General features: G+C 52.6%; 1 protein-coding gene across 1 annotated transcript in view; it reads left to right on the top strand.

Annotated features, from left to right (window-relative positions):
• LHX4 (LIM homeobox 4) overlaps positions 1-11,718 on the top strand; it is a 41,899-nt gene extending 30,181 nt beyond the window's left edge. Inside the window, exons 3-6 of the mRNA XM_081025286.1 lie at positions 3,722-3,924; positions 8,227-8,381; positions 8,759-8,930; positions 10,971-11,718. Coding sequence (XP_080881412.1) covers positions 3,722-3,924; positions 8,227-8,381; positions 8,759-8,930; positions 10,971-11,365 — 925 coding nt within the window. The 3' untranslated portion in view covers positions 11,366-11,718. The remainder of the gene's footprint in view (positions 1-3,721; positions 3,925-8,226; positions 8,382-8,758; positions 8,931-10,970) is intronic.
• The last annotated feature ends 1,432 nt before the right edge of the window (positions 11,719-13,150 follow it).

Genomic DNA, 13,150 nt, shown 5'->3' with positions numbered 1-13,150 from the left:
ACGGTCAGTGGCTCAGAGAAGCTGGGGACACTTGAGGAGCACAGGCCCCTCCACCCAAGTTCCAGTCTAGGGGAGGGGCACCATGGCCGCTTTTCAGTGGCTGTTTGCTGCCTTTGCTGCCCACTGTGTGCCAGCTGTGTTGTCAGCAGCACCGAGTTCAAACCCTGGTTTTCTCACTCGTTGCCTGGGTGAGCTGCGCCCAACACCTCCCCAATTGGAGCCTCAATTTCTCATCTGTTAGAAGGTCACCTCACGCCCATCTTTCAGGTCAGGCCCTCAGGAGATACTTGTGGAATGAGTGTGATGACGACAACAGAGTGGGGTGGAAAGTGTTTTAGGAAACTGCGGGCCTCATTTCAACCTAAGGTTCAGTTCCCTCCTTGGCAAAGCTTTCGATAGGAGCTGCAGTTATGTTGCGTGTGAATCCTGCCTTCATGCAGGCATGCATTCATTCACCCATCCCGTGGGTCTTTGTCGCCTGCTCCATGCTGGGTGCGATATGAGAATTGCCAGTGGTGCTGGTCTGAGGAGGGAAGTAACGTAAATCAGCTCTAGCTGCTTTCCCTGCGGGCTCCCCGGAAGCCTGGCCAGGCAGGGCTGACCAGAGATTGTCCTTCTGGTGAGGGAGCCCAGTGCAGTTTGCACCCGACTGGGCAGGGTCCTGCACACAATAGGTGCTCAGTGATAGGATAAAGGAGGTACCGCCTGGGAAATCCCCAGGAAGCGTCTTCCATGGTTGGTGTGCAGCTCTGGCCCCACCCCCAGCACCCTTCAAACTTGGTCAGGTTGGTTAGAGCATTGTTTCTCTGTGTAGCAGCCAAGTTCACCATTAGACCTCGTTTTGGACCAGCGAATTTTAACTATGGCCGTCTCACTGTACCCGTCACAGAACAAGTTGTGTAACCTATCCAGCCCATGGCTGTGACTCCGGCCCATCCTAGCTCTGGAAACGAAGTGTCTTCATCACATGCCACCCCTGCCCCCACACAGGATAACACATTGTTCTGGGTCCATGGTTCTCACCAGAAGTGGAGGTAGGGTGCCCCCTGGGGCTGTGCCATGTTGGGGGAGCCCTGGCGGTCAAGGGGTGCATGCCGTCCCCTCAGCAAGCTTCCTGCTGGCTGTGCTCCAGGGGAGAAAGGTAATAAGAAGCAACTTCCACTTACTATCGGTATAAATCCCACAATCAGGAAAATTGCTTCAATTGCTAAAAAACGCTCGTGGAAAAGTCCATTTATTTTTCATTTTTCTTGTGCACTTGCCACCCTCACACATGAATCACTGTCGGTATGTAGATTAAATTTATACCCCCGTTATCTTTCATGTCTCTGGGGCGCTGGTGTCAACTGGGTTTCTGGTTACTGAAAGCCACTGTCTGCTTTGTGGTGGTGAGAGAGGTGGCCCTCTCTGTGGGACAAGCTGCTGGGGAGGGGCTCCCTGCTCTGTCCTGGAGTCTTCCCTCAGTGCTCCTCCTGCTCCAGTCTCTGTCCCCCTGTTTTGTCCACAAGATAGGACTTGCTTTTTAGAAAACTCCAGTTCTTCTCTGGAGCTGCTTCTGCTCCAATGTTTGCAGTAAAGGCTTTGGACATCCCAGATTTGGGGTAGTTTATTTGGGGGGTGGGGTTGCAGTGAGCATGAGACACTGTTTCATTTTGAATCCCTGCTTTGAGAATTGGCCTGGATTGGATATAAAACCTGCAGGCATTTTGAAAACACATTCTAGTAACACATATACAAGTTTCCTTTCTCTTTGTCCTCCAAACACACACACACACACACACACACACACACACACACACACACACACATACTCCATAGGATAGAGCTTCTTCTTTAATATAGGTGATGTGGTTAGATAGCAGCTGTCACAGAAGCCTGGTTCTCACCTGTGTTCTGGGAGATACAGAACGTTCTAGAACTGACAGCATACTTTGTTCTCCATCCTCACATTTAGCCATCTCCGTGCATAGCCTTTAAAACTGTAGTTCTTTATTCACTGATTTATTGCTTCAACAAACATGAACTCTAATTTTATGGGTCCTGGATCCCTCTGAAAATCTATTGAAAGCCCAGGCACCCCTCTTGATACACAATTTTGAACACCTTGGGAGTAGTTTACAGAGCCTGTCCTGTGCCTCAGGCTGAAAATGCTGGCTGTAAAGAGGCCTGCTTCATGCACCCCACCCTCCTCGCAAAACCAAGAACCATTCCAGGAATTCAGATCTCTGGGGTACTTCCCAGCCAAATGCCTCAGGCCCTCATACCCCAACACCCTTCTCAGGTCGGGCCTCAGAAAAACAGTCAGCCCCGAGCCACACTCCTGGCTCTTTCGGGGTTACCCATCTAGACTTAGAGACCCCCCTACTTCTCGCTGTGACCCCATGTCCCCGGGAGGGGGGCTTCTGAGGCAATAGCTGGCCACGCCTGCTCCAGGTCTTTGCAGCCCCCCAGCAGGTATCATTACTGCATAAGAGACCCATCATTCTGCATTAATCTGGGATTCATCATGATAGCCATGACCATAATTAATTTATTTGGTATTAATGTGGATGAAATATGTACTGTCCTTTCAGGGGAAATCAGGCTGCCTATAAGCATTAGTTAAAAGGACCATTAAAATCAAACCTTCCCCAGATCCATTAGGCGAAGTCTTTCATCCTGAAGAAGATAAAGTTGTGCTGTGTGAAATGTCATGAATAATTAGGTTGATTGCTGTTTTAAACTCTGCCCCTGCCTCCCCAACCCCTCCCACCTCCCTCCTGAAGTGAGGGAAGGCTCACCTGCAGAGAAGAACCCCCCTTCCTCGCCCACACCTACCCTGGCCCCAAATGTCTCCATTGGCTTCTATGGCCGCTGCTATGGTTCTTTGTCCATGGGCAGAATGGGGAAAAGAGCTGAAATGACCCCACTGGACTATATTTCCAAGGTGTCCCTTCCTAACCCTAGCCAAGGGTGGCAGCGAGTGCCTTCCTCTTGCCTCGGTGCTGGTCCAAGAGGTGTAGACCAGGGGAGTGGAGTCTGAAGTGGCCTTTTTCAAACAGGTCTGCAGACTTCCTGTCCTAAATGGCACAGGGGCATGGAAATGCAGATTCCTGCGCACACCCTGGACCACCACATCTCAGGTGCTATGTATAGGAAGGAGATGGGGTGGGCATGGGGGGCTTTGGTGTGTGCCAGGCAGAGCGGAGAGGCAGGAGAGAGAAGCTCTCAAGAGGTGCGATTTCTCTGGCATTGGCATGTGTAGTCTCCTGGCCACACAGGCTCCTCTGTGGGGGGCACCTGAAGAGCGGATGTGCTGTCTGCTTTATGCACAGCAGCTCATGGGCTCACGCCGTCGCCCTGTGGGCTGGTCCTCTAGGCCTCACCATAGAGTTGGAGAAACCAGGAGGCGAAGGGTGAAACTGTGTGTTCAGAGGGAACATAGATGCGCCTTAGGTCCTGGGTGAATTAATGGATATTTATCAGGCAGCTTGGAGCCCGGGGATGTCAGCCTTGGACAAGGCATTGGACACTGGTTCTGATCCAGCCCCTTTATTTTGGGGTGAAAGAGCCCAAACATAAAGCAATGAGGCCAGTTGGAGGCAGAGGGATGAGATGGTCAGCACTGGGTGGCCCGGGGGTTGATGTCCAGGGACCCCCAGAGTGGTGGGGTGGGAGAGGGCTGATGGCAGCGGGGAAGCCGGACGCCCTGTGCCCTCATCCTTTCATGCTGCCCCGACAGGCGCTTCGGCACGAAATGCACGGCCTGTCAGCAGGGCATCCCGCCGACCCAGGTGGTCCGCAAGGCGCAGGACTTCGTGTACCACCTGCACTGCTTTGCCTGCATCATCTGTAACCGGCAGCTGGCCACGGGGGACGAGTTCTACCTCATGGAGGACGGGCGGCTGGTGTGCAAGGAGGACTACGAGACGGCCAAGCAGAACGGTAACTGGCGCTGCCCCGCACAATCCCTCCTCCAGACGTGTCAGGCCGTGCCCTCTGCCTGGGCCATCCTTCTGCCTGAGTCCCTCAGAGCCCTGCTCACACCCGCCTCTGAGCCCCGTGCCCAGATCTCCACAGGGAGGGTTAGTGCTCAACGCCCCCAATGCTTGGGCACTTGCTGGCTGCCCTGATGCATTAATCAGGTGGTGACCACTTGAGCCCGCGCCCGTCTTCCACACTGGCTGGTGGGCTCAGGAGCCCCCAGGAACCTTCTGCTCCCCACCTGGGTGGCTCCTTGCCTGGGGCGGGGCTGGGAGGTGCTCTGTCTACAGTGGACACTTGGGGGTGCTCCTTAGTCTTGTATATCGGGGTGCATGCACGTTTCCCTTAGCACCCTGCCCCACCTCCAGGGCTTCAGTCAGCAAGAGGCCGCGCAGTGCCCTAAGTCCCCTTTGGAATGGTCAGCACGGACTTCAGTTAACTGTTCTATTTCCCCTCAGCGTGCGGGCTTCTTGAGGGCAGGGACTTAGGTATGATGACTCCTCGTGTCCCCGAAGCCCCTGATGTGGGAACAAGTGCTCGGCCTGTTTCCACATCCAGGGAGACTCCAACTCAGCTGTAGGACTCCCATTTCCCTTGCCGCCCTCTCCCCAAGCACCTGAGGCCACTGTCCATGGTCTGCAGCAGAAACCTGGGCTGAGGCTAATGTCAGGCCCTGGCACGGCACACCACACCCGGACAACCTGCCGTCAGGTGGGCAGCCAGAGCAGCAGCTGCCCCTGCCCTGCAGTGCCACGTTCCTGGGCAGCCCATTCCGCCAAGGTCCCCTCAGGAAGGCCACCCCCGACTCCCCACCTTGCGTTCCTCACTCATAGATGTGTCTGCAGGAGGTGTGCCCTCTACTGGCTCCAAATTTTCCATTTGGCCAACACCAACCTGGGAATCTCAGATGCATGAACTCACAAAACATCCAGGTTTGCCTTTGACTAGCATTTTTATCAACGTAGGGTGTTACTGTGGAAAGCAGCTGTGGTTGACAGCCCTGGGCTTGAAAGAAAAAAGCAACAATTTCATGTGTCTCCTAGATCTTCCCTGGACCCACACCCACGTTATATAGATCTGATCAATACATGGAGAAATCAGTTTTTTGCCTAATAAACACAGTTTAAAATAAAGGGTTTGTGGTGGTGAGGAGGCAGAGGCCAGCAGGAGCTGAGTGGCTTTGGTAGAAGGTGGGAAGAAGAGCTCTGTAGTGGCGCCCATTCAGGGGCTTTCTCTCTCTCCTCCCACTGCCCCCAGCTCTGGCCTTTCAGGGTGGACAGGCCTTCAGTGTCTTTTCTCCTTTTTCCGGGGCCTCTGTCAGCCCATTCCCAGGCTCTTTGCCTTAATGTATTTATCTGCTCTGGTTCCTTAAAACACACTCGATGCCATTGCTTTGGAGTCAATTATGATGTCACAGAAGATTAGGGCATCTTGTCAGGGATAAGCCATCAAAGCAGATGGACTCTGAGATCCCAAGCTGACTTTGGACCTCTGATGCCCTTCACCAGAGATACTAAGAATGCACGACCTCCCCCAGGGCCCGCGGCTACTTCTTATTGTGAGAGGCCTCGTCTGGACCCCAAGCACTCAGGGCCTTGCGTCCACTGCTGCTGTGGATGGTTCTAGAGAAGGGGAGACGAGCTGGGGAGGCAGGGACAACACATCTGGGCTAACACTTTTATCGAGGATGATTTGCGCCCCAGCAGACCTCTGTAGGACAGTGGAAAGACGCTGGATTTAGCATCACAGCCTGATGGGCATGTCTGCTCATCTCATACTCTTTAACTGGGGGCCCTTGGCAAGCTGTGCAGCTGGTTGAGCCTTGGCTTTTCAGCTCTCTACGGGGAATAATAGCACCTGCCACACAGGGCTGTTTCCTGAGCCTTAAATAGGATAACGCTTATGGAATGGGATGCTAAGTGAGGGTGAGACCAGCGTGGAAGAGACACGCACTTAACAGGGAAGTGGGATCTGCATAGTATTTCTGATGGGTTCCTCCTGTCTCACGCCCTCGCCAAGGCAGGGGCCCCTCCATCCTGTGAGATCTGGGTTATTCTTAGTGGAGCAGGAGACTTTGTGCTGCTGTGGGACATTGGGCTCTCTCTTTTTGCGTTTTAATTCCTCTTTGCTAGTCTAAACCCTCTTTCAGGCTTACAGTTCCCTCCCTTGTGCTACACAAAGGATCTAATATCAGCTGTTTGTACTTTAGTGTGAATGATTTTGTTCATTTGTTACATCTCCTTGGATATTTGCATTTTCAGTATGATGAGGTTGCATTTTATGCCAGGGACAACTGCTAGGAGACCCTGCATAATTCAAAATGAACATATTTTAAGACTAATTTTCCCATAGGAATTAATGTAAAAAGTGGGGGGGGGATGTATTCTGGGAGCATATAAATCCATAACCGGTGAAGTGTATCTTTGCCTTAATGCTCCTTTTTATTTTCTCAGCACTATCTCTAATACCTCGCAGAATGCTCTCTCCTAAATTAACAGCCTAGGGTAGCATGGTCTTGCTTGGCCTTCCTCATCGCGTTTTATCACATTTAACTTCCGTACCAAAGTTATTGATTTTTGGGTACATTTTTCAGCATGAGCATGACCACCACTACTTAATGAATACTTGGATGACATTGTTATAGGATATAAAGAAGATTTTAAATTATAATAACAGTGAATGTTAAAATAACAGCATAATAGTTCCCCTAATCGCAAGAAGAAAAGTCCTGTGCACGTAGACAGCGGTGCAGGAGCAGCAATGGGCCAGCAACCCAGGATGACAGGGGGTATATACCAGCGGTGCTGCCATCTGGTGGTGGTGAAAACAATTTCTAATTCCCTAGGCCAACCTATTTGGAAATTAAGCGATTCTTGATGAAGTAAAAAAAAAATCGGGTGGTTTCATTCTTTCAAATTTTATGTATAAAGACTGTATAGATATTTTAAAAGCGCACTATTTCATATTTGCATCAAATGCTATCATGCTGTTATCTCTATATAAATACCGGCTGTAGGATTGATTCTTTACAACAGAATTTAAAGAGTTTTGGAGGTTTTCCTTGGTCTGCCTGAACGGCTGTGGAATTCTTCCTCTTTGGGCTCAGGATTCCAGGGAGGGGGTTGGGTGGCAGGCATTTGAGGATGACAGCAGCTCCACTGGAGGAAAAAAAAAAACACTTGAAGGAGGAGAGAGGACTTGGGGCCTCGTGCCCCACCCGCTGTGTGCCTTGTCCCACGTTTCAGAGGGGTGACATAACATGCCCATGTCACTCACTCAACAAGATCCCAGGTCTCGTGAGTCCACGCACACCCTTTTAGAATTGTTGTGAGGATTGTGGGCCCATAAATCTCTTACTTAGGTCAACACCAGGCACATAGTAGGTGCTTAATAAGTGTTAGCCATTATTATTGTTCCAAAGAGAGGATTTTCTTGAATGGAAAGGAAGGAAAACAGAGAGGAAGAGAGGAGCGTGGCAGAGACACTTTCAGGGATACGTGGGAGGAGCTCACGGGCCAGGACGCAGTTGTCGACTTCACCCTTTGCTGACCAGTATTTTTCAAACAATTTTGTCTGTGGTCCATGGTAAGAAACTCTTTTCATGTTTCAACTTAGCACACATATTCATGAGGCAAAAACTAAAGTGTCATGAAACAGTGGTTGCCTTCATTTATCCCATCCCATCCCATCTTGTTTCCTCAAAATGTTTTGATCTACTCAATTGACTTTACAACCCACTAGTGGGTTCTGACCCATAATTTATGAAGTTTGTAGACCACTAGTGAATGCACAGGCCACCCCTGCTACGAGCCCAGGGATCCCGTGGCAAAGGAAAGGAGGCCACAAGAGGCTCCCGGTGGGGAGGACAGAGGACTATGGGACAGCCCAGACCCAGACTTCACTCTGGCTCAGTCCCCTTCACAGCCCTATAATGACTCACAAGGCTGTGCAACCAGAGTATCCGTCACGGCAGGGAAATGTGTGGGACTGTACACCTTGGGTCTAACGAGAGTCCCATGGTGGCTGGGCTGGCAAGGGGGGAAGGAGCAGGATGGTGTCCTCACTTTTCAGTGACTCAGGGGGGCCTGTGGTATAGGAGGGGCTCCACGGGGGCTTGGAGAGAGTGAGACCACTCTGCTCTGACCTTCACCGTTCCTCCCCAGTGCTCTGCCCATAGCAGCCAAGTGTATGTGAGGAAAGGAGGCCCAGGGATGAGGCTGATTCAGGTGGGCTGGACCCAGTAAGAAGGGGTTTTCATTGCAGATGACTCAGAGGCCGGAGCTAAGCGGCCTCGGACCACCATCACAGCGAAGCAGCTGGAGACATTAAAGAATGCCTACAAGAACTCCCCCAAGCCCGCCCGGCATGTGAGGGAGCAGCTTTCCTCAGAGACGGGCCTGGACATGAGGGTCGTACAGGTGAGACACCGGCTACCCTGGTCCCCAGGGCCCCTTTGCAGTCGGGATCCCAGGCCCAAGTGCCACCGCTTCCAGGCCTGGGGCCAGGGGCAGGGATGTCTGTACCCTCTACACGAGGAGGCTGAGGGAGTGGTAAACACAACATCACCTCATCTGCGTGTCACTCATCCCCTTGGGGAGCTGGGCTCAGAGCCGTGACCCCGGGGAATTTGCCAAAGCTGGAAAGTGATTTCTGAGGCTGAGGCAGAGTCTCAGGTGGGTACATCACACTCCTGGCCCTAAAACTACTGAGGCTTCAGTCCCTGGCTCGGGGACCCTGGGGGCTGTGGATTCGTGGTGGGCACCCCCCGAGTGTGTCCCTTGTGCTTGTGTGGCAGGTTTGGTTTCAGAACAGAAGGGCCAAGGAAAAACGCCTGAAGAAGGATGCGGGGCGGCATCGCTGGGGCCAGTTCTATAAGAGCGTCAAGAGGAGCCGCGCAGGTAGCAAGCAGGAGAAGGAGAGCTCTGCAGAGGACTGTGGGGTTAGCGACAGTGAGCTGAGCTTCCGAGGTGAGCAGGGCTGGAGGGGCGAGGCCCATGCCCTGGGAGAGGCCCCGGGAAGCAGTAACCCTCGACACTCGGGAGACATCTTTCCTGAGGCCTTGTCGATTCCTTCCTGAACACAGGCTCTCCCCTGCGACGTGCATTAAGTTGGGAGAACATGGTAGTGGCCCTTTAAGATGGGAAAAGGAGTACAAAACAAGAGAGCTCTGCAGCTGAGGTGTGGAAGCTGGGTTCCCCCAGGCCTCCGCTCCTCTCCTGCTGACTGGGGGCTCCCTACCAGCCCGCGGCAGCTGTGACAGGGAGGGACCTGGGTCTCATCCTGTGCCCTCAGCCCCTCTCCTGCGTTTCTCCCCTCTGTAGGGGCCCTGGCCTCCCTGCCGTGCTCCCCTAGAGTGAGCCCTTTCTCCTCCTCTGGTGATGGGGAGGACAAGCTCACCAGGCCCTTTGCCCTGGGAGATCAATCTAGTTGTGCATGTGAGAAGGGGCCTGGCCTCATTCCTGAACCCCCCCTCCCCCACTGCGCTCTTCCTGTCTCCCCGCACTTACTTGGCTCTGCAGCATGCGAATCAGCAAAATTGCAGATGGCTGCATGTTTTGGGCCCTTAGATTGTTTGCAAGTAGCAGTCACTGTTCTATATCAAGTCCTCGAACGTGGGGGAGAGTACTAAGCTGAGGTCAGACATCGGGCTTCCAGTTGTGGCTCTGTCAGATCAGTTCACTACTCCTGAGCCTCAGTTTCCCCATCTAGAAATGGGGAGTGACAACATCCTTGGCCACCTCACAGTGCTGTTGTGGGGATCAGTGACCACGACTGACTGCAGGTGTTCGGGGAAAGCGCAGCACATTTTCACACTTGGAAGACAGGGAGCCTGTGGCTCCCACAGAGGCCCTGGTCCTATGCGATCACAGGTACAGGCAAAAGGCTAAATTATGGCCATTTGACCCTGGAGCTGAGACGGCATCTTTTTGCCCCTTTAAAGGGAACACGCTCTCCTCCTCTCTTCATTTTCATGGCTGGAATGGGGGCAGGCCTAGGGCAGGTTGTCAGAAGGCATGGGTGTTGAAGTCTAGTCTCGGTGGGGGTTAGATAGGCACTAATGCACAGGCCCAGGTGGGAATAGACAAGTGGGGCAGAGGATGGCACAAGCTGCCTGCCAGGAGCACGATGCCCTGAGAGGACTGTAGCTCGGCCTAGAGGTCGGTCCTGGGGCCCTGGGGAGGGCTCAAGGGCCTTACACTCACCTTCTAGACCTCTTTGTGGGGTTGGGAAAACTACTTCATCCCACCTGAGCTGCTGAAATCCATGACGGGAACACACAGGACTGTCAAGTCTTGTCTCGTAGCTCCTTTCTGTTGGATGCTGGTAGGTCCCCAGGTTGACAAATCATTGGTCTCTCAGGTAATTATATAATCCTTTATTTCTTAAGACTGAAACTGCCCACCTCTGTTGGAAAGCTGAATTCTTCCAGGTGGCAAAGATTCCATTAGATCTCCTTAATGAAGTTCCCCAAGAAGCAAGACGGTCCATTTGCCTTAATCAAATCAGCACTGTCCCTGGTGAAAAGCTTATTAGATAGAGAAACCAAGTCCTTGGATATTAAATCACTTTTCCAGGTGGACCAGAAGGATTTTGTACACGTCTGAGTGGTCCTTAGCTACCTGTACCACACGGGCCTGCTTGTTTCTTAACCAATTACACCCAGCATTTTACTCAGCTTGAGAGCTTTCCGATGAAATCGTGTCGTAGTTTCCCTTTGTGATGTCCTCGGGGTAGCCAGAGTGTCTTAGTCCATGAGCGACATGGGACCAACAAGCTTACCAAACACTGTCCAGCCTTCTGGGTCCTAGGAATTTAGTCTCTGCAGGTGTTGCTTCTGGTTTTCCCTCTTGACATGGGTCAGTCTCTGGAGGACAGGCTGACGTGACAGCAAGGCAGCTGCCATCGTCGGGCTTCTTTCCTGGTCATGTGTGTTCCTAGGTGATGAAGAACAGGGGACCACCGGAGTCCTGGCCGCTGACAATAAATCTCCATTCTTTTGTCCACAGAGGATCAAATTCTTTCAGAACTTGGCCACACCAATAGGATTTATGGCAACGTGGGGGACGTTACAGGCGGACAGTTAATGAATGGGAGCTTCTCCATGGACGGGACAGGACAATCCTATCAGGACTTGAGGGATGGGAGCCCCTATGGAATCCCCCAGTCTCCATCCTCCATATCGTCCCTGCCATCCCACGCTCCTTTGCTCAATGGGCTGGATTACACGGTGGACACTAATTTGGGCATCATTGCACATGCAGGGCAGGGAGTAAGCCAGACGCTGAGAGCCATGGCTGGGGGACCCACCTCTGACATCTCCACAGGAAGCAGTGTAGGCTATCCCGACTTTCCAACTAGCCCAGCCTCTTGGCTCGATGAAATGGATCATCCTCCTTTTTAAACATCTCTTCTCCCCACCCTACCTGTCCTTCTGGCTTGAGAGAATATCTTCAAGGATCAAAAAAGACTTACCTTTTTAGGATCAGAAGTGCGCCAGTGTGGAAGGAGGTCCTCTGCTGATCCCTCGGAGGTCAGCGCCTGTAGGGCGTTGTTCTCCCGGGAAGCGGCCGGAGAGCTGCCTCCTCTCAGAACACAGCACAGGGCACACGGCCTAGAGCGCTAGGGTGCTGGCTTGTTGGCTCCCTCCCCCCGCCCTGCTTACAGGCTTTGGCTGCTCAGTGCTTGGGAGCACAGGCGACTGTGTGGGCCCACCGCGGCCTGAGGGAACTCTGCTCCAGCTGCTGTGTTTCTTGAGGTGCCTCCCAAACCAGTGCTCTCGCCAGAACTGAGGTTCCTGAGGCAGCGACATCACAGCTCTTAAGCGTAATAAAAGTGATTTCTGGACCACCTAATTTTCGAAATAAAAAAGTCACTTGTGAAAGGTCAGTGGAAACGTTGATGGCCACAGTTTGAGATTAAAACATGCCCCCTCCTGTTTTCTTCTGCTGTCAAAAATATGACTTCTTCCCTCCCCCGAAGTACAAGCCCGAGAATATCTGTCCGTTTTGGTTTGTAAGAAAGCCCATCCACATCACTGAATCCATCCCTGATGGCAAGAAGTGGTTTTCATTGCAGGTGACTCTGAGGCTGAGCTGAGTGGCCCTGGACCATCACGGTGACTGCCTGATGAGTCCCCTCGGAGCACAATGTGCCTTTTTAATTTGCTCGTATCATTTATTCCACTAGACAGGCTGTGGGTTACAAAGTGATCAAAGCTAAAATATGGAGAGAACAGAACGACAATCAGTGAAAACATTTGCAGCTCCATTTGGGTTCCGAACTTGCAGTCGTGTAGCCAAGTCAGCAGATGCCGGCCTCCCAGGGTTCCCCCTCCTGTCGGGTGAAAATGATATTGTGAGTTTGTTTTGAGGGAGTTGGTTTAGGTGAGTCTGCAAGTCCACACCCACCTGCCGCCCTTTAAAAACACGAGAGCTTTCTCTGCGGTGCTAGCTGACGCGGTTGGAGTGCAGTCTTGGCCTCATCCATGTACTAGCAGAGCTTTTTGGCCCATCTTAGTTGGGAGGAATCATTTAGAGAGCATCCCGAAAACTGTCCAGAGGGTTCTAAGTGCTGGTTGGGCTGCATCTCTCTGGGTTTCTGGGTTGCTGGCTGGACTCACGCCAGGCCCTGTGGTACTCCAGTCCTGCACTTGCTCAGAAAGGGGAGCTCTCTGGCCGGTGGCGGTGCAGACGCTCAGCTTATGGGTTTGGGGTAGCACCTCACCACCACGCCTGAGGCAAGGGCAAGGGCAAGCCCCGCTTTGTGACAGACAGACTGCACTTCTGCGGGGAACACCGTCGCAGTGAGCGGTGCTGCCCCTCCCACTTTATGCACCGACCACACGTCCGTCCGTCAGGAAGTTCTAGAGGGTGCACACGGGAACTTAGGCAGGTGGAATCTACTCCAGTCCCCTCGGGACAAGGAGGTTTGCTTCTCCGTGCTTCCCATTTTCTGAAACAAGACCAGGAGCGTAGGAAAGGGTAAGAAGGGACTGCCTTTCTTTCACGGGACACGATGGGGCCCAAGACCCTAAGGCCCTTTTCTTCTGTGTTCATCACCTTTTGAGGGCCTCTAAGATTTAGGCGTGTGGTGGGCAGACTCAAGGAAGAGATGAATGCTTCCTCCTTGGCTGCTGCATCTTCTGTAAACGCCTCCCAGGACTACACTAAGGTCAGTTAAGCTTCTT

This window comes from Rhinolophus hipposideros (genome assembly GCF_964194185.1).
Source record: "Rhinolophus hipposideros genome assembly, chromosome: 19".
NCBI classification, from domain to species: Eukaryota; Metazoa; Chordata; class Mammalia; order Chiroptera; family Rhinolophidae; genus Rhinolophus; species Rhinolophus hipposideros.
The sequence above is the reverse complement of the archived record's forward strand: the minus strand, read 5'-3'. Positions and strand labels throughout refer to the sequence as shown.